This window comes from Mustela nigripes, chromosome 1, assembly GCF_022355385.1.
Source record: "Mustela nigripes isolate SB6536 chromosome 1, MUSNIG.SB6536, whole genome shotgun sequence".
Classification (NCBI taxonomy): Eukaryota; Metazoa; Chordata; class Mammalia; order Carnivora; family Mustelidae; genus Mustela; species Mustela nigripes.
Genome location: NC_081557.1, coordinates 263,162,987 through 263,185,304, shown reverse-complemented (window position 1 = coordinate 263,185,304; position 22,318 = coordinate 263,162,987). Strand labels below are relative to the sequence as shown.

The following is a 22,318-nucleotide window of genomic DNA, read 5'->3' as shown; positions in this document are numbered from 1 at the left end:
TCATGACCCGAGCCGAAGGCAGTGGCTTAACCCACTGAGCCACCCAGGCGCCCCATAGTTTGGATAACTTTTATCTTGCTTCATTGGGGTCTTTATGAATCTATGATATCATTTCTTTTATTAATTCAACAAAATTCTCATTTATTATTTCTTCAAATATTATTTCAACTCATTCCCTTTCTCCTCTATTTTTGGGACTTCAGTTAACATAAATCTTCTCATTGAATTATCTTTTTACCTGTTTTTCTTTTCTCTATTTGTCTCTCTATGCCCCTTCTGCATAATTTATTATGATTCATCATTCAGTTAAATAATTTCTCCTCAGTATGGTTAATCTCCATCACTGAATTGTTAATTTTGAGTATTGTATTAGATGGTGTACAGAAATATAATTATAGCTTAGTGAATTATTGGAAAGCAAACATTCATAGAATCACCAGGTCAAGAAATCAGACATTGCCAACAACACTTTTCTTGTACTTTCCCAATCACCCTAGCCCCTTCCTTCCCCCTTAAGGTAAACACTATCCCGACTTGCATGTTAGTCACTGCCATGATTTTTCCCCTACATTTACCAAATAAACGTGCATTCCTAACTACTATAGTTTAATTTTACTTATTATCCTCATAAAAAACTTTCTTTTTGCTCTCTTAATGTTATCTTTCACTCAACAGTAGTTAATTTCAATGTAGTCAAAACTTTTAAAAAAGATTTTATTTATTTATTTGACAGACGGAGATCACAAGTAGGCAGAGAAGCAGGCAGAGAAAGAGGAGGAACAGGCTCCCTGCTGAGCAGAGAGCGCAAGGTGGGGCTTGATCCCAGGATACTGGGATCATGACTTGAGCCGAAGGCAGAGGCTTTAACCCACTGAGCCACCCAGGCACCCCTGTAGTCAAATTTTTAATATTTTTTTCCATTATGTTAGTTACCATACAGTACATGATTAGTTTTTAAAAATTAATTTATTTTTTCTCACCACAGCATATACTATGCCTGATGTCCATCACCCAGCCACCCCATCCCTCTCACACTCCTCCCCTCCAGCAAACTTCAGTTTGTTTCCTGAGATTAAGAATTTCTTATGGTTTGTATCTGTCTCTGGTTTCATCTTATTTCATTTTTCCCTCCTTTCACCTATGATCCTCTGCCTTGTTTCTCAAATTCCTCATATCAGTGAGATCATATGATAATTGTCTCTCTGATGGACTTATTTAGCTTAGCATAATACCCTCTGGTTCCATCCATGTTTTTGCAAATGGCGAGATTTCATTTTTTGATGGCTGCATAGTATTTCATTGTATATATATACCACATCTTCTTTATCCATTCATCTCTTGATGGACATCTAGGCTCTTTCTGTAGTTTTGACTATTGTGGACATTGATGCAATTAACATTCAGGTGCACATGCCCCTTCAGATCACTACATTTGTATCTTTAGGGTAAATACCCGGTAGTGCAATTGCTTTTTTGATGTAGTGTTCTATGATTCATTGTTTGCTTATAACACCCAGTGTTCCCTGTGCTCTGTGCCCTCCTTAATACCCATCAGTAGGCCAACCCATCCCCCCAACCCCCTCCTTTCTAAAACCCTCAGTTTGTTTCCTGGAGTCCAGAGTCTCTCATGGTGTCTCTCCCACTCTGATTTCTCCCCCTTCATTTTTCCCTTCCTTCTCCTAATGACCTGCATGCTATTCCATATGTTCCACAAATAAGTGAAACCATATGATAATTGACTTTTTCTGTTTGACTTATTTCACTCAGCATAATGTTTAATATTTTCTTTTATGGTTGGTACCATTTATGTCTGCTCAAAAAGTCTTTTTCTACTTAGAGATTAGGGTATCCTTCTATACTATTATTCAGAAACTTAATAGCTTTGGTTCTCATATTTATATTTCAGTACACCTAGACTTGATCTTAATTATGGTGTATGACACAGTCAAGTCTTATTTGTTCTTTATTGATATCCCAGAATTGTCCCAGAAACATTTACTGAAAATAGCATCTTTTCTCCATGGTTCTGAATTCCTCATTTGCCATAGGTCTTTATATGTAGGGGTGGCTTTTCTGCTCTTTATTCTGTTCCATTGGTATATTTGTCTAAGTTTGTGCCAGTATCTCACATTCCATATTCACTCTAGGAATCACTTCAGATACGTGTGCTGTCCCTGCTATGTATCTTATTCTATATATAATTAAATTCCTCCCAAATTGTTCAGTCAGTATTTATTAGGACATATCTCATATTTATCCTTCCCATTACTCACCAATTATTCTTACATTTCTGAGCTTCCATCTAGGGTCATTTCCCTTGTATTTAATAGGGTCATTTCCCTTGTATTTAAAACATATCCTTGGGGCACCTTGGTGGCTTAGTCATTAAGCGGCTGCCTTTGGCTCAGGTCATGATTCCAGAGTCCTGGGATCAAGCCCTGCATTGGGCTCCCTGCTCAGCAAGTCTGCTTCTCCCTCTCCCACTCCCCCTGCTTGTGTCCCCTCTCTTGCTGTCTCTCTCTGTCAACTAAATGAATGAATGAATATCTGCCAAATGAATGAATGAATGAATGAATAAATAAATAAATAAATAAAACAATAAAACATATCCTTTAGTTTCTTTAAAGCAGATCCACTGGTAGGAAATGCTGTCCACTTTTGTTTGTCTAAAAAAAAAAAAAAAAAACCACCTTTATTTTACTTTTTGTTTAAAGACTATTGGCAAAAGATATAGAATTCTAAGTTGGCAGTCCATTACATTCATTGTGTCCAAGATATCATTTCCACTGTTCCTCTGGTTTTTATTGCTTCTATTGAAATGTCAGATATTTCTTAGTGTGTCTTTTTTCTTTTGGATGCATTAAGATTTTCTTTTTGACTTTGATTTTCAGCAATTTAGTAATAATGGCCTCGATGTGGGGTTAATTTCCCTATTTTTTTTTACCTTGAATTTATGTTTCTTGCATCTGTAAAATAATGTCATTTGTCACTTTTAGAAAATACCTAGCTATTATTGTTTCATGTATTGCTACTGTCTTATTCTCTCTTCTCCATTTAAGAACTTAGTTTCATATATTAGATTTTCCCCATGTGTCTCTTATACTCTCTGTGTTTTCCAGCCTTTCATTTTTCCCTGGTTCAGTCTAGATATTTTCTTCCAACCTATCCTCAAAATCAGTAATTCTTTTTCAACCTACTGTTTATAATGTACTTTTATACTTAAGCATTGACTTCTTAATTAAAGATGTATTTTTCAATTCTTCTGGTATTTCTATTGGATTTTTTTTAGTTTCCATTTTGCTGCCAAAACTCTTTATTGTGATTTTTTTTGACTATTTTGTCTTTTTTAAAGTCTTCATTTAAGTACCTATTATCTGGATCTCCCATATGTTTATTTCTATTGTTTGTTTTTTTCTCTTGGTTTTTTATTAAATTAACTTTTGATATGCCTGTATTAATTTTTAAAAATTGTATACATAGCTTGAGTCTCTGGATGCTATCTTTCCCCTGAGAGGAATTACACTTGCTTTTATGTGGCTCTTGAGCGTACTCCAGGAAACCTAACATTGTACCATCATCTCAGTCCAGTTTGAGGAATTTGCATTATTTGAATTTGAATTGTGGTCCATGACAATGCTTATTTATTATTCAGCATTATATTTTGTGGACTTTGGGGGCCAACCCAAAGTAGGAAGGGGTCTCATCAGGCTGTACCCCTTCTTTCTACCTTGATGGCCTCCAGACCCCAAATGCTATTATCTCAGTCCATAAGACTATCAAAAGTGCCACTCAGACTCTTAATCTTCTCTCTGAATTGTATGTTTCCAGGGTTTTAAAAAAATAACTAATTGCTTGGCTTACTTCCCTGGGTCTCTGTCTTCAAGATCCTAGTCTAGATATTCGTTATTATTTTATCTCTCCTATTCCTTACAACAGTGGTTTTATATTTTTGTCCTGCTTTTCTATATGTACTCAGTATGAGAGTTATTATAAATTACCTAGTCTACTGTTATTGTAAACAGAAATTATTATACTTTTCTGTTCTAAAATTTTTATTTGGTTCTAAGTCTTCTATATCACTTTTTCTGATTTCAAGTTCTTTTTTTTTTTTTAAAGGTTATTTATTTATTTATTTGATAGACAGAGATTGCAAGTAGTCAGAGAAGCAGGCAGAGAGAGAGGAAGAAGCAGGCTCCCTGCTGAGCAGAGAGCCCAATGCCCAGCTCCATCCCAGGCCCTGAGACCATGACCTGGGCTGAAGGCAGGGGCTTTAACCCACTGAGCCACCCAGACACCCCTGATTTCAAGTTCTTTCAAAAAATTTTTATGTAAGCTCTATACTCAACTCAGAGATCGAGTCACATGCTCTGTTGACTGAGTCAGCCAGGTACCCCATTTTTTTTTTAAGCTTTCCTTTTTTTTTTTTTTTTTTGTATTTATTTATTTACTTACTTACTTAAACTCCACCCCCAACATGGGGCTCGAACTTACCATCCAGAGATCAAGAGCCACATGTTCTACCAACTGAGCCAGGCAGGTGCCTCAAGTTCCCACAATTTTTTGAGGTTGACTTTTTTCTTTTTAAGCATAGTAGCTTTATTTGATAATTCTTTTTTTTTTTTTTAAAGATTTTATTTATTTATTTGACAGAGTGAGATCACAGGTAGGCAGAGAGGCAGTCAGAGAGAGAGGAGGAAGCAGGCTCCCTGCGGATGTGGGGCCCGATCCCAGGACCCTGGGATCATGACCTGAGCCGAAGGCAGAGGCTTTAACCCACTGAGCCACCCAGGCGCCCCTTATTTGATAATTCTAATATCTGAACTCATGCTGTATCTGCTTTGGTTTTCTTTATGTCCCTATAGTTTTTATTTGTGGTATCGCATTTCTTTTTATACCTGGTTGTCTTTGATTTTTCACTGGAAATTATTTGAAACATTTTTTAGGAATAATTTGAGGCTAAAGTGAAGCCTACTGGGGACTGGTTCATTTCTGTCCATTTTTACTGGGGAAGATATAGTTCTTAGGGGCCCAGCTTGCACTGGGCTTCAGAAACTCCACCTTTGGAAGGCATTTGAACTTTGACTTTTCCTTCCCTCTTAGACCCAACAGGCCACAAAAGTCCAAGCTCAGTTACACACCTGTTGGTCAATGGCAAAATCAGCTTAAGTATTGAAATTAACTCTCTGAGTTCTCTTGTTCTTGATTTTGGCCCAGTAATTCCTTACTGTCTTCTTGGCTCTTTTATATGTTTAAGAAGATTTTATTTATTTTTTTAAAGATTTTATTTATTTATTTGACAGATAAAGATCACAAGTAGGCAGAGAGGCAAGCAGAGAGAGAGAGAGAGGGTCCCTGCCCAGCAGAGAGCCCGATGTGGGGCTCGATCCCAGGATCCTGGAATCATGACCTGAGCCAAAGGCAGAGGCTTTAACCCACTGAGCCAGCCACCCAGGTGCCCCTGTTTAAGAGGATTTAAAAATATTTTGTTTAACTTTGTAAGAATTCTCAATAGGACAGTTGTTTTGAGTTACGGACCCCTACCAAATGTGGTAATCATCAGCTTTTAAAAATAAAAGCACAGAGAAAGAGTGAGAGAAAGAGGAAGGTAGAACTGTTAGTCTGTGTTTTCATTTTAGAAGTGTGTTGTTTAGTCTCCATATATTTTGGAATTTTCTAGTTATCTTTTTGTTGATTTCTAGTTTAATTCCACTATGCTACAAGAGCAGACATTGTGTGATTTCTATTATTTTAAATTTGTTAAGGTATGTTTTGTGGCCTACAATGTGGTCTTTCTTGGTGAGTGTTCCATTTGAACTTGAGAAAAATGTAAATTCTGTTTTGGGGTAGTCTGTAGATGTCAAGTTATATCAAGTTGGTTGATGGTGTTGCTGAATTTAACTGTGAGTCCTTACTGATTTTTTACCTGTTGGGCCTATGTATTTCTGAGAGGAATGGTTGGCAGTTTCAACTATGATAGTGGTTTTGTTTATTTCTCCCTGCAATTCTATCAATTTTTATCTCATATAGTTTAATGTTCCATTGTTAGACACATACATGTTAAGAATTATTATGTCTCCTTGGAGAATTAACACCTTTTCGTTATGAAATGCCCTCTTTATCCTTGATAACTTTTCTTACTTTGCAGTTTGGTTTAGTCTGGAATATAACTGCTCCTGCTTTCTTTGGCTTAGTATGTACATTTTCTTCATCCATTTAATTTACCTTATTTATTTATTTAAAGATTTTAAAGTAATCTCTAAATCCAACACTGAGCTTGAACTCATAACCCTGAGATTAAGAGTTGCATGCTCTACTGACTGAGCCAGCCAGGTACCCTCCCTCCATTTACTTTTCATTTGTATGTGTTTTATACACATTTTATAATGTGTATTTCTTTATTTTTTTTAAGATTTTATTTATTTATTTGGCAGAGAGATACACAGCAAGAGAGGAAACACAAGCAGGGGGAGTGGGAGAGGGAGAAGCAGGCTTCCCGGTGAGCAGGGAGCCCAAAGCGGGGCTCCAACTCAGGACCCTGGGATCATGACCTGAGCCAAAGGCAGACGCCTAACGACTGAGCCACCCAAGCACCCCTTAATGTGTAGTTCTAATAGATAGCATATAGTAAGGTTGTGTGTTTTGATCCACTCTGACATTCTGCATCATTTAATTGGAATATTTAGATCCTTGATGTTCAAATTGGCTATTTTGTGATATAGTTTTAATATCTACCTTATATATATATTTATTTATTTAAATTATTTTTGTTAACATATAGTGTATTATTTGCCCCAGGGGTACCAGTCCGCAAATCATTACACATTTCACAGTATTCACCATAGCACATACCTTCTCTATCATATTTATTACTATTTCCTATTTCTTGCCCTTGTTTTGGTTTCTGCTTTTGTCTTCCACTCTTTTTCTGCCTTTTGTGGTTGTAATTGAAAATTTAATATGATTCCATTTTTTTTCTTTCTCAGCCTATCAGTTATAGTTCCTTTTAAACTTTTTTATTTTTGGTACTTAACCTACAACTTGCAACATACGTTTACAACTAATCCAAATCCACTTTTGGATAACACTATACCACTTCACATGTATATGAATGATTTTTAATAATAAAGTAATCCTAATTCCTTCATCCTGTCTCTTGTACCATTGTTGCCATTCATCTCACTTTTATATAAGCATACCTAAGCATTTATATACAGAAGATATATTCATAAGCATGTGATCAAATACATTATTCATATTATTATTTTGAATAAACTGTTATCTGTTATATCAATTAAGAATAAGAAAAATATTCACTTACTCCTTTGATTCTCTTCCTTTCTTTATGTAGACCAGATTTTCTGGCCTATATTATTTTCCTTCTCTCTAAAGTATTTCTTTTAACATTCCTTGCAAGGCAAGTCCACTGGCAACACATTTCCCCAATTTCTTTTTTTTTTTTTTAATATTTTTAATTTATTTGACAGACAGAGATCCCAAGTAGACAGAGAGGCAGGCAGAGAGAGGGGGAGGCAGGCTCCCCACTGAGCAGAGAGCCCACCATGGGGCTCGATCCCAGGACCCTGAGATCATGACCCCAGCTGAAGGCAGAGGCTTTAACCCACTGAGCCACCCAGGCACCCCACATTTCCCCAATTTCTTAACTGACTAAAACACCCAGGTGCCCCTACATTTTTCTTTTTAATTGCTGCAGTTTATTTCATTGTATGGATACTCCTTAATTCACTTAACCAGTGATATATTGGAAAGTGCTTTGTGGTTCAATCTGGAATCTTTTAATAGGCGAGTTTAGCCCATTTAGAGTTATTATGTAACAGATAAGTACAGTCTTAGTTTTCATTGTTTTCCCCTTTAAGAGTCAATATGGGGGCACCTGTGTGGCTCAGTTGGTTAAGCATCTGTCTTCAGCTCAGGTCATGATCTCAGAGTCCCAGGACCAAGCCCTGCACTGGGCTTTCTGCTCAGTGGGAAGTCTGCTTCTCCCTTTCCCTTCTCCTACTCTCTCTCTCTCTCTCACTCAAATAAATAAATAATATCTTTTAAAAAAAGGAGTCAGTATGGCTTAGTGGTTAAGAATAAGAAATCTAAATATTCTGCATTCAAGTCAGCTGCAGATCTGGGTGTGCTTCCTTTGCAGACATTCTGGAAGTGAACAAGGAACTAAACAAAAATGAAGTATTTTTAGGAAAAGACAGAGGCCTCCTAGCAGTTATTGCTGTGTGACTTTGGATAGGTTATTTAACTTCTACGTGCTTTAGTTTCCTCATCTGTAAAATAAAATAATAATGGTACCTATTTCATAGGGTTTTTGTGCTGGAATAGTGTCTGGAACATAGTAAAGAGTATGTAAATATTTGTTATTATTATTTATTGTATTATGATGTTTTAGTACACCTTTAAGATTATTTTTCTATATACTCTGAATTATTTTTAAAATACTGGATATGTTTCCTTTGATAACTTGGAAATTACTTTTTGTAATTATTTGTTACTGTTTTTTATTTTTATTTTTAGTATTTTTTACTATCTGTTACTTTCATAACTATAGCATTATATAAAATATGTAATTCTTTATAAACTAATTATTATGTTTCTGTTTCCTTTTCTCTCCCACTCACTCATTTGATTTTCAAAGACATCTTATTTCTCTTAGTGTTTACCATGTAACTTGTAATTAGGCCTTGTAATTTAAAATTTCAGTTTGAAAATAATTTTGACCCATTGACAAGGAAATCAGCGTACATACACTCTTGTTTGCATTTTCTTCTTTCTTCAAAATTTTTTAGTAATATCATTTGTGCCCTATTAAGTTTTAAATATTCACTTTCTGTTTTGTGACCCTGATGTCCACATTTGTCTAAGACTTAGTCCTGCACTAATGGATTTACTGCTAATGTTCAAAATTTTTCATTGTCATTGTTTACGTGAAAGACAATTTTATTGGGTATAAATTTCCTGGATCATTATTTCACTGAAGGTTTTCAGGGCTGTGTGCTAGTAGTTTCTTTCCCTTGAATGGGGCAACATTTTCTGATGAGTATTCAGCCACCATTTCTTTCTTAGAGTATCTTTGAATAGATCCTGGATTATTTTCTTTTTTATTGTTTCTTATTTTGTAACAAAGTGAGCCCTTCCTGGACTATTTCATTTGGGGGAGAAGCTGTGATCTTGTTCTAGGCTAGCAGGACTCCACCATGGTTCCCAATGATGTTCCTTACAATGCAATCCTGGTTTGTGGGATTGACTTCTGTTATACTTGCATTTGCTGGTTTGTTCATAATGAGTTGTTTTGCCTTCTACTTGGCCTCACCAAGAGATTTGCTTCCAGCAAATGAGTTTTTGTGTGATTATTCAGGCCTCCTTTCCTTGCTGCTCTTTGGTACCATTCAGTTCTAGGGTTGCTTTCACTGACAGCCCATAAATCTTGTTCCTATTTTATCAAATAAGGAGTTGTTTTTGTTTTGTTTTGTTTTGTTTTTCCCTTTTCAGGGTATGTCACCAATTTTGGATTACTGTGCTCTCCCCAGCTCTTTAGCTACAGGCAATCTCTTGGTATCTTCATAAACTTCTGTTTGATCTTGACTACATTTGGCAGTGCCACCTTGTTTGTTGTGGATAGGGGTCATAGATCCTGCTTAGTTTCATCAAAGACGGAGCTACATTTTTTTCTCATCAGTTTAATTGTATTCCTTGATAGGAGAAGGGGAAAGTATGGCCTTTTGACTATAAGTAAAAAACCAGAATATGCTTTTAACAATTTATACTGTTTATAAATTTTATTTATATATTTTTCTTACATGAAGATTTTAGTGACTGCTAAATAATTCAATGTTGTAAAAACAATTTTGCATTTTTTTTTTTTTTTACAACAGCAACTGAGGCATGAAAATCTGGTGAATTTGTTGGAAGTGTGTAAGAAAAAAAAACGATGGTACCTGGTCTTTGAATTTGTTGACCATACAGTTCTTGATGACTTGGAGCTCTTTCCTAATGGTCTAGACTACCAACTGGTTCAAAAGTATTTGTTTCAGATTATTAATGGAATTGGATTTTGTCACAGTCACAATGTAAGTATTTAGTTTAAATAATTACTTTGCCAATGGTTAACTTACCAGATACCATCACTTCATGAGATACTTGCCTAGCCTGAAGTTTGGACCAATAAAGTAATTGAAATGAACGTGTTACTTTGATACTGCCAATTTTCATGTTTCATAATAACATGGAGTCTTTCCCCCAATATTTTACTATAAAAATTTTAGGCTGTACTGAAAGTTGAAAGCATGTATATGAACACCCATATAATTACCACAAGGATTCTATACTTGTTAACATTTTGCCATATTTGCATTAGTCATCCATTTACCCATTAACCTGTCTTATTAATTTATGCATTTGAAAGTAAGTTACAGATATCAGTACACTTCAACTTTGAATACTTCAGGTATGAATATTAATCTAGAGTTTTGCTATTTTTTTTTCTTTCCCCCTAGGTAACATTTGCTGGGTGAAATGCACAAATTTTAAGTTCAAATTCTCTATCCTAGTTGTAAAGTATGAAAATCCCTGCTCTTACCCTATAGTCTATCATAATTTTATATCTATTTTTTAAAAAGATTTTATTTATTTATTTGACAGAGAGAAACAGCAAGAGAGGGAACACAAGCAGGGGGCGGGGGAGAAGCAGGCTTCTGGCCAAGAAGGGAGCCTGACGCTGGGCTCCATCACAGGATCCTGGGATCATGGCCTGAGCGGAAGGCAGATGCTTAAGGACTGAGCCACCCAGGCGCTCCTAATTTTATATCCTTTGAGAATCATATAAAAGCCCCCTAGGTGAAATGACACTTACAAATATAGTATAAAATAAATAACTCAATATATTGATTCTGCCATATTTTTAAATGTGTGTGAGTAGATAAATAACAAATGCTAGTAGTAGCTGTGGGGCTGATCCTGTGACCTCACCACGAATGTCTAGGATGTAAGAGAAGTTGGTAGCTTATGCAAAATGCTCAGCAATAGCAGGTTGCTTTTGTCCTCTGAAAGAGTTTAAAATAAATATATTTTTAAGGATGACTGGGTGGCTCAGTCGGTTAAGCAGCTGCCTTTGGCTCAAGTCATGATCCCAGAGTCCTAGGACTGAATCCCACATAGAGCTCCCTGCTCAGTAGGCAGCATGTGTCTCCTTCTCCCTCTGCTGTTCTCCCGCTTGTGTTCTTGCTCACTTGCTCTCTCTCTCCTGCTCTTTCTCTCTAGAAAATAAATAAATAAAATCTTTAAACAAAAAAAGATTTTATTTATTTATTTGACAGAGAGAGAGAGAGGCAGTGAGAGAGGGAACACAAGCAGGGGAAGTAGAAGAGGGAGAAGCAAGCCTCTCACCGATCAGGGAGCCCGACGCTGATCCCGGGACCCTGGGACCACCACCCAAGTCGAAGGCAGACAATCCAACAACCGAGCCACCTAGGCGCCCCTTCCCTGGGAAGTCTTAGCACAATCTCAGACTTCCCAGGCTGGCAGTTGAGGCAGTCTTCCTCCCTAGTACATAACCTTTACTTTAGGAAAACATTTCCCTGGAGTTTCCTAATCTATTTTTTTCTTCAGCATTTTTCTTTAAAAAAAAAAAAAAGATTGATTGATTGATTTGATTTTGAAGATTTTTTTTTCTTTATTTGACACAGAGAGACAGTGAGAGAGAAAACACAAGCAGGGGGAGTGGGTGAGGGAGAGGGAGAAACAGGCTTCCCGCTGAGCAGGGAGCCTGATGTGGGGCTCGATCCCAGGACCCTGGGATCATGACCTGAGCTAATGGCAGCCACTGAATGACTGAGCCGCTCAAGCACCCCTATTTATTTATTTGAGAAAGAGAGAGAAAGGGGAGGTGAGATAGAGGAAAAGGGAGAGCCCCCCCGAGTGGGGAGTGTGACAGAGGGCTGGATCCCACAACCCTGAGATCATGACGTGAGCCGAAATCAAGCCTGATGCTCAACCACCTGAGACACCCAGGCGCCCCTGGTCTTCACTCTTTTACTCTCCTTCACTCAGATCGTCCTTCCATTTCTGTATTTACCCAGGTTGCACGTAGAATCAGAGTCCTACCTTAGAAGCGACCCCTTTCATAAAAATTTTCCATGACCACCCTAGTCTTCAATGATAGCCTTACTCTTTTAGTCTTGAGAGTAGAACAATCGATCTGGTATCTAGTAATAAATGTTTCATCTAATATGTTTGATTGTTTAAGTGAAATTTCAAGCGTGAGTGTCCTTTCTTGCCTAGCCAGGTCCCAGTTACTTCAAAGCTGGGAACAATTTCATATGCTTTTATTTGTATTCACGAGAGGGACAAAAACAGTACAGTACACATGGCAGGTGCTCAAAAAATGATTTGCTTAACTCGATGTGCCCATATGTGTCATATTCTGTTTTTTGTCTTAGATCATACACAGAGATATAAAGCCAGAGAATATATTAGTCTCACAGTCTGGCGTTGTCAAATTATGTGATTTTGGATTTGCGCGAACATTGGCAGCCCCCGGGGAAGTTTATACGGATTACGTGGCGACCCGATGGTACAGAGCTCCAGAGCTATTGGTCGGTGATGTCAAGTATGGCAAGTAAGACATCAGCTAGGGGGTGGGGGAGCCGGGAGGGCCGATTTAACACTGTTTTTCTTGATAAAATGGAATATGTTTCTAATATAATAAAGGATCCCTCTAACAATGAAAGGAATTTTTGCATTTAGGGAGCTTTATAAGGTGACTTGTTCTTTTTGGTGCTTCCCCTTTAAATGTCTTTTGTGCAATGAGTTGGAGAAAACATACTTTATTTTAAAGGTAAGGAAATAAAGGTGAATACCTGGTCTGTTTTGTACAGCGGCTTGGAAATAGATACATTTAGAACATTGACTGGGTAAGTCTGACACTGTCGGAATGAGACACGTTGGAGTTGGCAAGAATGAGGATAGAATCATAATTGATTGAAATGTTTCTGAAACATGAAGTACCTGCATGAATGAGTTCTTCAGATTAGAATGGATGGTGACTTTTACTCCTTTGGGTAGAAATCTTCCTAAAATGTTTTCTGTACTTTCTGTGTTTTCAGTGCACACATCATTTAATATTTTCTTGATTACTCTGAGTTCTCATTTTATTTTTATACTGTAGCTTTTATACCACTTTATTTTATTTTTTAGAAGTTATTTACTTTAGAGAAGGGGGAGGGACAGAGGGAGAAAGAGTCTTAAGCAGACTCTGTGCAGAGCAGGGAGTCCGATGCAGGGCTGGATCTGGTAACCCTGAGATCATGACCTGAGCCGAGGTTATGACCTGAGCTGAAATCAAGAGTGGGACGCCCAACTGACTGCGCCACTGTACCATTTTATAATTCAGCTATGACCCTAAGAAATTTCAAGGTAGTGGTGCCTGAGTGACTCAGTTGGCTAAGCCTCTGCCTTCGGCTCAGGTCGTGATCCTGGGGTCTTGGGAGCATGTTGTTGGGCTCCCTGCTCAGTGGAGAGTCTGCTTCTCTCTCTTCCTCTGCCTGACGCTCTGCCTGCTTGTGCACTTTCTGTCAAATATATAAATAAAATATTTTAAAAAATTAAATTTCAAGGTAGTTGTCCCTACTCTAATGACACCAGCATATTCTTCTTTAAATTCTTGTGACTGATTTTTAAGACGGTTTTTTAATTTTTTCCCCAGTTAGCTATCAGTTCTCTTTGTTGTTACTGAATGTGTCTCCGACAACCTCTGATACGCTGTTTTCAGGGTATGGCGGGATAGATGATCAACCTTACTACAGTTACGTGTAAACCAAGAACAAATAGGCTCTGAATGAAAACCCAGAAGGCTTACTTCCAGAATAAAGTACACGTAATAACGACTTTGACTTTCCAGAAGCCTTTTCCCTCTTAAGTCAAATAACTGAAGTTCCTGGAGATCTAACTTGGGTAAAATTGGGAATTAGTACTTTAAGTTTATAGGGAAATGTATTTTTATGAGTAATTTGAAGCTTACTACTACTATTCTCAATACCAAAAATGCCAAATAGTAATATGCAGGACAGATGCAGTCACAGTGAATGTAGTGGGATGCCGGATTTTATACCACATTGCTTTTATTCCAGGGCTGTTGATGTATGGGCCATTGGTTGTCTGGTAACGGAAATGCTCATGGGGGAACCCCTTTTTCCTGGAGATTCTGATATTGATCAGCTATATCATATTATGATGTGTTTAGGTAAGATTATACCTCTGCATTTTAAATTTTCAAGGCTTTTCCCTTATGTTTTTGCTCATACTGGTTTTACAAGTTGTTGGTATATTCAAGATGATACGTGTTTTAGGTGGCAGGAGGGAGCATGGGGAAATCTCCCCCATCTGTATTAATTCATTCTCAGAGTGGCTTTGCTTTATCTGACATGCAGCCTCATGCGTGCTGCCTCTACCCTCCTCTCACACTCTCCGCAAAGAAAGGAGCAAAGACAGAATTTTCTTTGCACTTTTGCACTCAATATATCACATGTAGGGGATGCAAATGATCATTTATTTTCTTTGGGTTAGCAAGCAGTCCATGTAATGACTGGTACCGTCATCCTCACCTTCAAATGAAGAGACGCAAAGACTTCCTAGGTAGTTTAATCTTAGTGCTTTGAACAGAATTTTAAAGCTAGACTATCAAATTCTTTTCACATTTGTTGAAATATCAGCTTTATGTTGGGAGATGGAACTTGGAAAATGGAGATAATGGGAAAATACTTGAGTTATTTAACAACTGGACTTTAAGTTTCCCAGGTAGAAATTCAATAAACAATACACTAGGTTCTCACAGCAGAATTTTCATATTTTATATTAGATTAGGTATCAAAATGGAAGAAGACGATGAAAAGTGCTCAAATCAAACCCTGGACACAGTTATAAAATCAGTAGATTTTTAAAATTTTAAAACAGTTTTAATTTAAAAAATTAAAACAATTTAATCTGAATTTAGAATTCTACTTAAAGGGTGGAACTGATTTATCTATGTTCGATTCTGATCATATGACTAATAAAATTTCCTTGTTTTGGACAGCACTTCATGCTTTGTTGTTAGGAATGAAGTGTTGGTACTTATATCTAAAAAATTATAAAATGTCCTTGTGCTTTTTCTCTGTTCCCTCATGATTTCAGTTCTATACATAGTGGCTTGTGAATTTTCTAAATCAGTAGGTTGAGATAAGAATGTTAATTTTCTTGAGTTAACTTGTGTCATCACCACTGTGAAGCCTGCTAGGTGCCACCACCATAAGAACACAGTTTTCAGTTGATTTGGGTATTGAAAGCACCCCAAGTCCATAAGCCGTGTTCTACTCTTATCCACTCCACATTATCTGTTTCTTTGCTCTTTTTATCATGATGTGCAATGACAGAGATGTGTGCTGTTCCCACTTTCAGGTAATCTCATTCCAAGACATCAGGAGCTGTTTTATAAAAATCCCGTGTTTGCTGGAGTAAGGTTGCCAGAAATCAAGGAAATAGAACCTCTTGAAAGACGTTATCCCAAACTCTCTGAAGTTGTGATAGATTTAGCAAAGGTAATTGTACTGTTCACTTTCTTACAGTGAATTTATATCGTAGAGTCTTGGTTGTCTTGTCTAGTTGATCTTTTAGGTTAATAATTTCAATATTGAATTAGTTAAATTAAATTAATTTATTTCAAGTAAATTCTACCCCTGACATGGGGCTCAAACTCATGACCCTGAGGTCAAGAGACACATGCTCTACCAACTGAACCAGCCATGAGGTCAGCACCCCTGCCTCTTTTTTTTTTTTTTTTTTGGCCAATGAGCTCTTAGCCCATATTGGAGCTTGAACTCACAACCCTCAGATGAAGAGTTGCATGCTGCATTGACTGAGCCAGCCAAGTGCCCTTCTACTGATTTTAATTTTTTTAAAAGAGATTTTATTTGTTTATTTGAAAGTGAGAGCACAAACAGAAGTAGTAGCAGAGGGAGAGAAAATCTGAGCAGGAAGCCTGGTATGGGACTTGATCCCAGGACCCTGGGATCATGACCTGAGCTGAAGGCAGACGCTTAACTGACCAAGCCACCCTGGCGCCCCTGATTTTTATCTTTGTACATAAAGAAAGAGTTTAAATAATTTGGCAGGGTGATTTTCAGAGAGAAAGACCTGAAAAACTTGCTTAAGAAACCATTTAGTGTTGCTATCTAGCATGTTGTAAGTGTGAAAACATCCTCACAACAATATGCTTAACACTTAAAATGTAAGCCTACGCAAATGGAAAAGAGAAGAAAAGTAGGATAAGGAAATAAAAAGAAAGGTAAAGCAGTAGCAAAATATTAAAATATAAGGCATAGGATCATGACCGGTACTGCCTTGTTAGAGAGGCTTTTGCCCATATGTGTCGTATTCCCAAGCCCCCTTCCCTGGGAAGCTCAATGAAGTGAACTTAAAAATAAAAGATCATCATCTTTGCTTTGTCTTTGAGAAAGATGTTAGGGAAATTCTCACTGGACCTTTGTAATTGCTAGCTCAAAAAATTCTTGTTTATAAGGACTGTCCTGGAGTATTGATAAAGTAAGTACAGTTTATCTGAAACACCAGGATCCTGTGACATTTTCTCAAGGTTTTTTTGCTTCTTAAATTTTTGAAATAACTCATTAAAAAAAGTTTAGTAAGCTTATAAAGTTATTATGTTTTTAGAACAATTTCTACTTTTCTGCATAATCTTAAAGCAGATTCAAACATTTTTTATTGAGACCAACTTTGTGATGTCTATAGATATTTAAAGGGAATTAAAGTAAAACTTTTATTCAATTTATGTCCCTTACTATATAATTATATAACTTTTAATAATTTTGTTATGGAAATTTTCAGATATAGTAAAGGAAGTAGAAAGAATATAGGAATACAATGAACCTTCATGTACTTATCCTCTAGCTGCAGCAATTAATAATCTTTTGACAATCTTTTACCTATCTTCACCTTCCTCAACTTCGTTTTCTGTAGTATTTTGAACCAAATCCCAGATACTATATTATTTCACTTATAAATACCTTAATTATTTGTAGAGCTTTTCTTGTTCGCTTAAAGCTCTTTATGGAGTTCCTTCTGTTTTTCTGGCATTAAGTGGTTCCAATAAATCAGAACAAGACCTGCATTAAAATAAAATAATCTGCATAAAGTGTCCAGCACAATAATATACACAGAACAGGCCCTTTCCTTTCCATTCTGCAAGGCCTTTAGATTTTAAAAATTCGTGATAATTCCCCAATATTATAAAACATCTTGCCAATGCTCAAAGTTTCATTGATTTTCTCAAAATTTCTTTTTATACTTTGAATTAGGGTGTACATGATGTCTGTAGATCACAACTGGTTGATATATCTTAATGTAGAAGCTCATATTCATGCCTTTCTTTTTTATTTAAATCTTGCCACTTATTTGATAAAGAAAGTAGGTTGTTTGACCCTTAGAATTTTTTTTTTAAAAAGATTTTATTTATTTATACGACAGACAGAGCAGAAATAGACAGAGGCAGGCAGAGACAGAGGGGTAAGCAGGCTCCCCGACGAGCAGAGAGCCCGATGAGGGGCTTGATCCCAGGACCCTGGGATCATGACCTGAGCTGAAGGCAGAGGCTGAGCCACCCAGGTGTCCTGACCATTAGAATTTTATACAGAGTATAGTTTAATATGGTCCTCTGTTTCCTGTATTTCTTATAAACTCATAATAGAACTAGAGCTTGATCAGAATCAGATTGACTTTTACAAGACTACATCAGAAATTTGTATGTTTCCATCTAGAGACATAAAATGTCTGGTAGTCTTTCTTTTTGTGATTTAGCAACCATTGGTGGTCATTGTCTAAATTTGTTCTTTTCTCTTTATCATTTATTATATGCTTTTAAAATTTGCTGACTATAAATTGTAATTTTTTATTTTTCTTTCTTTTTTTCTTTCAAAGATTTTATTTATTTGAGAGAGAGAGGGAGCAAAAGTGGGGGAGGGGGACAGGAGATGCAGAGGGGCGGGAGAAGCAGACTCCCCACTAAGCAGGGAGCCTGATGCAGGCCTGGATTCCAAGACCCCTGGGATCATGACCTGTGCTGAAGGCATATGCTTAATGACTGAGCTACCCAGATACCCCAGTTTTCTATTTTTCTATATTTAGGAATCTAAATGTAGGCAGTTTATCATTGATATGAGTTGTGTATATTCCTTGTTTTTCCAGAAATGCTTACATATTGACCCAGACAAAAGACCCTTCTGTGCTGAACTCCTCCATCATGATTTCTTTCATAAGGATGGATTTGCCGAGAGGTATAGTACTCATGTGTTCTGGGGTACCCCAACCTAGAGTTAAAGTAAGGGTATTCTCTTATTTCTTTAGCCACCTGCTTTTATTTTTTAATTTTTTTTAAAGATGTTATTTATTTATTTGATAGAGAGAGATCACAAGTAGATGGAGAGGCAGGCAGAGAGAGAGAGATGGAAGCAGGCTCCCTGCTGAGCAGAGAGCCTGATGCAGGACTCGATCCCAGGACCCTGAGATCATGACCTGAGCCGAAGGCAGCGGCTTAACCCACTGAGCCACCCAGGCGCCCAACCACCTGCTTTTATAGGATCTCAAATATCTACCACCTTACCACTACTCACCCTTAGCAATTATGCAGTTCCTAGGAATGGTCCCCTGAATTCACTAAGTTAAGCATCTTGGTTTTCATGAAACAGTCACTTCATGCTTTTTTTTCTGGCTCCTGCGGGTGACATCTACCACTCAGGTTACTGATTTGTATGTTGCTACCAGCTGTGTGATGCCGTCATCTTGAGAGCTAATGCACTGCAGACATGCCATCTCCTGTTGCCGCTGACCTCACACCACACCCAGTCCTATGATGCTGTTGCCACTGCTGTGCTGGGACCTTGCTGGGCCAAACTTGGGTGCACCAGACCCGTTGGCATGGTCTCTTGTGCTGTCCCAGCTGCTGGCATCAATGCAGTTGATGAAACCAAAAATAGTGAGATGGGTGGCAATGACAGTGCTTTATATTTTTGCAAATCTATTTAATCTTGAGCTTAATGAAAGATACCCTGGTTCTCATATTTGCATTCGCATTCACCTAGTTGTGATATATTGTTTTGATTGAGATATATGAAGATACTTTGGCCTCAGCAGATGTATAGTTGTGAAATGGAAGAGTATTTTAATAGCCCTTTTATTTATTTTTTTAAGATTTTATTTATTTATTTGACAGACAGTTCACAAGTAGGCAGAGAGGCAGGCAGAGAGAGAGGGAGAAGCAGGCTCCCTGCTGAGCAGAGATCCCGATGTGGGGCTCTATCTCAGGACTCTGGGATCATGACCTGAGCCGAAGGCAGAGGCTTTAATTTAACCCACTGAGCTACTCAGGCACCCATTTAATAACCCTTTTAGATAATTGTTAGTATTCTTTATTGATTCCATACCCCAAACTCTGATACTATATCAAAACTTGACAGTGGTAGTTTCTTAAAGACTGGTTGTATTATGGAGTCTGGAACATATCAGTGAACTTTTCTTACCCTATTACATTAAAATCCATTTGTCTATCTTGCACTTTGAGTAGATCTTTGTTACCTGTGCATGCTTTTGTAACATCATTATGAGTCATTTGGAAAATACTGTTTTGTTAAATAATGTAGCTCTTTAAAATGATAATGTATTTTATTATATGGTATCAAAAAGCCACATTCTCATCATCAGAAAAGTCTTTTTAAGTATTGGGACTCTGTTAAGGGCACAGTAGTGGACACAAATTTAACAGAATTCTAATTTTCTTAAAAATTAGAATTTTATCATTAACACAAATATCTGTTGTTTTCTTTTGTTCATTTAAAAAAAAATGTCTGCAGGATACACCAAGTCTGAATAACGGTAGTAGTTTTCTGTCAGTCTTTCTTCAACTAAAAATGTTCCCTGAAAGGAGTGGCTAGTTGAGTTTGTATTTCCAATAATCACACCGTTCCTGTTCTTTTCTTTTAATTTTTAAAGATTTTATTTACTTATTTGAGAAAGCACACAGGCAGGGGAGAGAGGGAGAACAGACTCCCCGCTGAGCAGGGGACCCAGTGCGGGGCCCCATCCCGGGCCCCTGGGGTCATGAGCTGAGCTGAAGGCAGATGCTTTAACTGACTGAGCCACCTAGGCACCCCATAGTCTAGTTTAATACTCAATTTTTAAAAAAGATTTTATTTATTTATTTGAAAGAGAGGGTGAGAGAGTGAGAGCGAGCGAAGGAGCTGGGTGTGGGGCAGGGGGAAAGGAAGAAAACCTCCCGCTGAGCAAGGGGCTAGACACGGGGCTCGACCCTGGACTCCAGGATCATGACTTTAGCAGAAAGTAGATGCTAAGCCAACCGAGCCACCCAGGTGCTCCTTAATACTCAATTTTTAAAATAAATATCTTGAAAGTGAATTTTTTTCTAGATTTGTCTGTCTTATACAATTTTATTGAATTGACAAATGTATTTTTACGTAGATTTTCTCAAGAGCTACAGTTAAAAGTACAGAAAGATGCCAGAAATATTTCTTTATCTAAAAAATCTCAGAACAGAAAGAAGGAAAAGGAAAAAGATGATTCCTTAGGTGAAGAGAGAAAAACACTTGTGGTACAGGTAAATCACCATGTGTTAATGTGCATTAAGGTTTTTTTTTTTTTTTTAAGTTTATTTATTTATTTTTGTATGTGAGAGAGAGAGCGCGCACAAGATGGGGGTGTTCGGGAGGAGCAGAGGGCGAAGCAGGCTCCCCACAGAGCAGGCAGCCCTATGAGGGACTTGATATTAAGACCCTGGGATCATGACCTGAGCCAAAGGCAGATGCTTAACCGACTGAGCCACCCAGGTGCTCCAGTGTTAAGTTTTAGATTTAATTTATCTTTAAATTTTTGGAGTTAAAAAATGAAGATTAAAAAATGTTTTCTGGTGCTGAACATGTTAACTTTTAGATTAGTTATAAAAAAATGTTATCTTCTCTTTGGACATTACCTTTTAAAAAATTCTCTTAACATATCATGTATTGAGTGCCTACTGTATATCAGACTGTGCAATAGGTCTTGTCAGGAAACCACATTTACCGTAGAGCATTTAGACACATGTACTCACGTATAGTCACAAGGACACGAACGCATGCACATACCATTTTTTCCCTTAAGTGATAGGAGTGAAAAATATCATTAAAAAATTTTGCATAGAGCATTTTAAAATTGAGGTTTGGATATTTATTTAAAGTTTATTTTTGCAAGTAGGTTATCCAGAATCTGTTCTTGGTGAGGTAATTCACGTCTACTGCCAACCCACTGCCATTTTCTCAAGTGAACTGAAGGGAATTCTCAATTTTGTATTTCAAGTTTTGTACTTTAGATTCCTAAGAACAAAAAGGAGCATACTTAATTCCTCTTTCACATTGTTTTCTACTAAAATATATATATAAATTTAATATATGTATGTGTCATGTTAATCATATATATATGTATATATTTATCTCAGAGCTAGTGTGAACTGCATTTCTTCTTTTTTTTTGAGATTTTTTTTTTTTTTTAAGTAATTTCTGCACCTAACATGGGGCTCGAACTTACAACCCTAAGATCAAGAGTTGCATGCTCTACTGACTGAGCTAGCCAGGTAGCCCATGAGTTGCATTTTTATTCAAAATAAATGTCTGACCAAGAATCCTGGATTTAATTTTAATTCCATAGATAGAATGAAGAAAACAGGGGTACAGTAAGGTGACATTTATGGAATTCTGCTTTCGTTGACAAATTCTTTATAAGAGGTGCTTTTTCAGTCTCTTCAGATCATTAATGTTATTACCATTTTTTTAATGGTCAGGATACCAATGCTGATCCCAAAATTAAAGATTCTAAAGTATTTAAAATAAAAGGGTCAAAAATGGATGGAGAAAAAGTTGAAAAAGTCAGTCGAACTTCCAATGTCAGCTGTCTCCCCGACAATGGGATGAGCCACGTCAGAACCGTGCCTTCAACCAGCCTCCGGGATTGCAGCAACGGCGGCGGCGATCACACTAGAAATCCGGTCGTGGCGATCCCGCCCATTGCGCACAATCCTTCTGCAGTGGCTCCCGGTATTAATTCTGGAATGGTGACTATCCCGGGAGTTCAGAGTTACAGGTATGAATTAGGAAACTAAGAACAAAGTGTCATTTAAAGGTGTGTTTATGAATTGCAAGTGTCTGTCCATGCAGCCACATTGGGTTACGTCCAGGCTTCTGGGGCCTCTTCCTTCCTGTCAGGTTCTGTTTCAAAA

General features: G+C 37.3%; 1 protein-coding gene across 1 annotated transcript in view; it reads left to right on the top strand.

Annotated features, from left to right (window-relative positions):
- The window catches only part of CDKL2 (cyclin dependent kinase like 2), a 43,441-nt gene that overhangs the window by 7,959 nt on the left and 13,164 nt on the right, over positions 1–22,318 (top strand). Inside the window, exons 3-9 of the mRNA XM_059385270.1 lie at positions 9,891–10,085; positions 12,453–12,631; positions 14,142–14,254; positions 15,448–15,587; positions 18,247–18,335; positions 20,533–20,668; positions 21,884–22,182. Coding sequence (XP_059241253.1) covers positions 9,891–10,085; positions 12,453–12,631; positions 14,142–14,254; positions 15,448–15,587; positions 18,247–18,335; positions 20,533–20,668; positions 21,884–22,182 — 1,151 coding nt within the window. The remainder of the gene's footprint in view (positions 1–9,890; positions 10,086–12,452; positions 12,632–14,141; positions 14,255–15,447; positions 15,588–18,246; positions 18,336–20,532; positions 20,669–21,883; positions 22,183–22,318) is intronic.